The 1,932-nt window shown below is 47.9% G+C and overlaps 1 protein-coding gene across 1 annotated transcript; it reads right to left on the bottom strand.

Moving 5' to 3' along the window:
- Positions 1-6: 6 nt before the first annotated feature.
- On the bottom strand, positions 7-1,259 carry gsx2 (GS homeobox 2). The gene is made up of 2 exons (XM_023393235.2): positions 807-1,259; positions 7-580 (listed from the first exon to the last, which is right to left on the bottom strand). The coding sequence occupies exons 1-2, from the start codon at positions 1,180-1,182 to the stop codon at positions 240-242; spliced, it is 717 nt and encodes a 238-aa protein (XP_023249003.1). The 5' UTR covers positions 1,183-1,259; the 3' UTR covers positions 7-239.
- Positions 1,260-1,932: the final 673 nt, after the last annotated feature.

Genomic DNA, 1,932 nt, shown 5'->3' with positions numbered 1-1,932 from the left:
ACTCGGATCAGCAGGTGAGAACATCAGCATCATGTTTCCAAATATTTCAATTCACATATTTTTTCCTTTAATTATTTTTGAACAGCAGAAGAACAACATTCAGCTCCTCAGACTTCATGCAGGAGATTTGTTTTTTTGTGGCTCAGACATTGCGTGATGCAAAAACCCAAAACTGTAGCAGGGCAGAGTGCAGAGGGAACTGTGGGGGGGGGGGGGGGGGGGGGGGGGTCGTGTTCCTCTCAGATGGGTGACACCTCTTTCTCTTCCGTAGCAGAGGCAGGAGACAGAGACTCCTCGTCCTCTGACCTTGAATAGTCTGTGTGAGCGCTTGTGCACTTGCACCCGCTGTGCGCGCTCCTCTGGGTGGCTTTGCCCTCCTTCTTGTGCTTCACGCGGCGGTTCTGAAACCAGATTTTCACCTGTTTCTCCGACAGGTTCAAATACGTGGCGATTTCGATTCTTCTGAGTCTCGACAGATACATGTTCGTGGAAAACTCCCGTTCAAGTTCCAGGAGCTGCGTGCTCGTGAAAGCCGTGCGCATCCTCTTGCCATTCTGTATGTGGCTGTTGTCAGAGGCGCCTGTTGGAGAGAAAAAAATTCTTCATGTCAGACAGATAATTTCGTATCATCACTGAGAATCTAAACTCTGTCAAAGATGCAGGGAACACAAAGTATCGCGCGTAAATCAGCGTGCGTAAAAGCCGAGCAGTGGCATCCACGCACCTGCCTCAAAGTGCAACACGAGATGTGAAGAGAAATCAAACAGGTGCCGAGCAGAGTGAGAGAGAAGCGAACAGGTGCTTACCAATAGAAAGACAGTGGTATCTCCTGGGGTCTGTGACGCTGAAGGTGGGCGTGCAGACAGGTGTGTGTCCCGGGTGAGCCAGTGCCGGAGACTGCTGGTGCGCTATCCTCTGACAGTACTGCGCCTCCGCTCCCGGAAACTGACTCTTCAGCATGGGGATGCCGCTGCGGGAAGAGTGGATGTGGGACGTGACGCACAGCGGGCAAACACAGAAAGTCCCGTTTTTCCTGGACGGGCACACCGGAGCCGTGACCGTCATGACGCTGGGAGAGTGCATGCTGATGGGAATGAGGAAGTCGTGTCCCGGGTGCTCAGCCGGTCCCGGTCGCACCGTGTCCTTGATTATTAAAGAGTCGACGTAGAAGGACCTGGACATGACTGCGCCGCTCAGAAGTGATGGCTCCGCGCGCAAGATGATGGCTGTTTCTCATCTGAACCCCTCGGGATCTCCAAAGGTGCTTATGTTTGATGGTTCAACAAAAGGGACCCCGAAGAGGGTTGGCCCTGCAGCGTCACCCACGTGCGCAGCCGGCGGTAAGGGTTTATACTGTCAGCGACCCAAACCACGTGACGTCTCCCCGGGCCTCCAATCACAACTTGCAGATTTTCTCTTTTTATCCCCGAATTTGGAAAAAAAAAAAAAGTCTCGGACACAAGAAAAAATAAAACCAGGCGCCGCTTTTATTCTGCTCAGATTCATTTAAAGTTCTGCAAATTATTCCAAAAGTTTAAACAAAGCCTCAAAGATCATAAATACTCGCGCTGCTGTAAAATTACATTTAGTGCGTTAATTCGAAATGATCAATCTGAAGCTGCACATTTCTAAAACATCATTTGGAAACAGTTGTTATTATATAAACTAACTTCATGAAACACACGAGATCAACTCTGAACCTGTTGTTGCAGCTGCAGTGAAAGTGGAACAGAAATAAACTGATTTCTAACAGAATAATATCTTTTAAAGATCAGTGTGAATGTTTTAAATCATTGCACCACAAACCAAAGCTTCAGAGTGAAATGAACTTTATCCAAAACTACTTTTATTCAAATTATTACATTTATTTTTTATTTTTTATTTTTTGCAAATGCGATTGACTGAATTGTGCACGCGCGCGACCGTGAGCAG

This window comes from Seriola lalandi, unplaced genomic scaffold, assembly GCF_002814215.2.
Source record: "Seriola lalandi dorsalis isolate HSWRI2012SDOR001 ecotype SW California unplaced genomic scaffold, Sedor1 jcf7180002054930, whole genome shotgun sequence".
Lineage (NCBI taxonomy): Eukaryota > Metazoa > Chordata > Actinopteri > Carangiformes > Carangidae > Seriola > Seriola lalandi.
The sequence above is the reverse complement of the archived record's forward strand: the minus strand, read 5'-3'. Positions and strand labels throughout refer to the sequence as shown.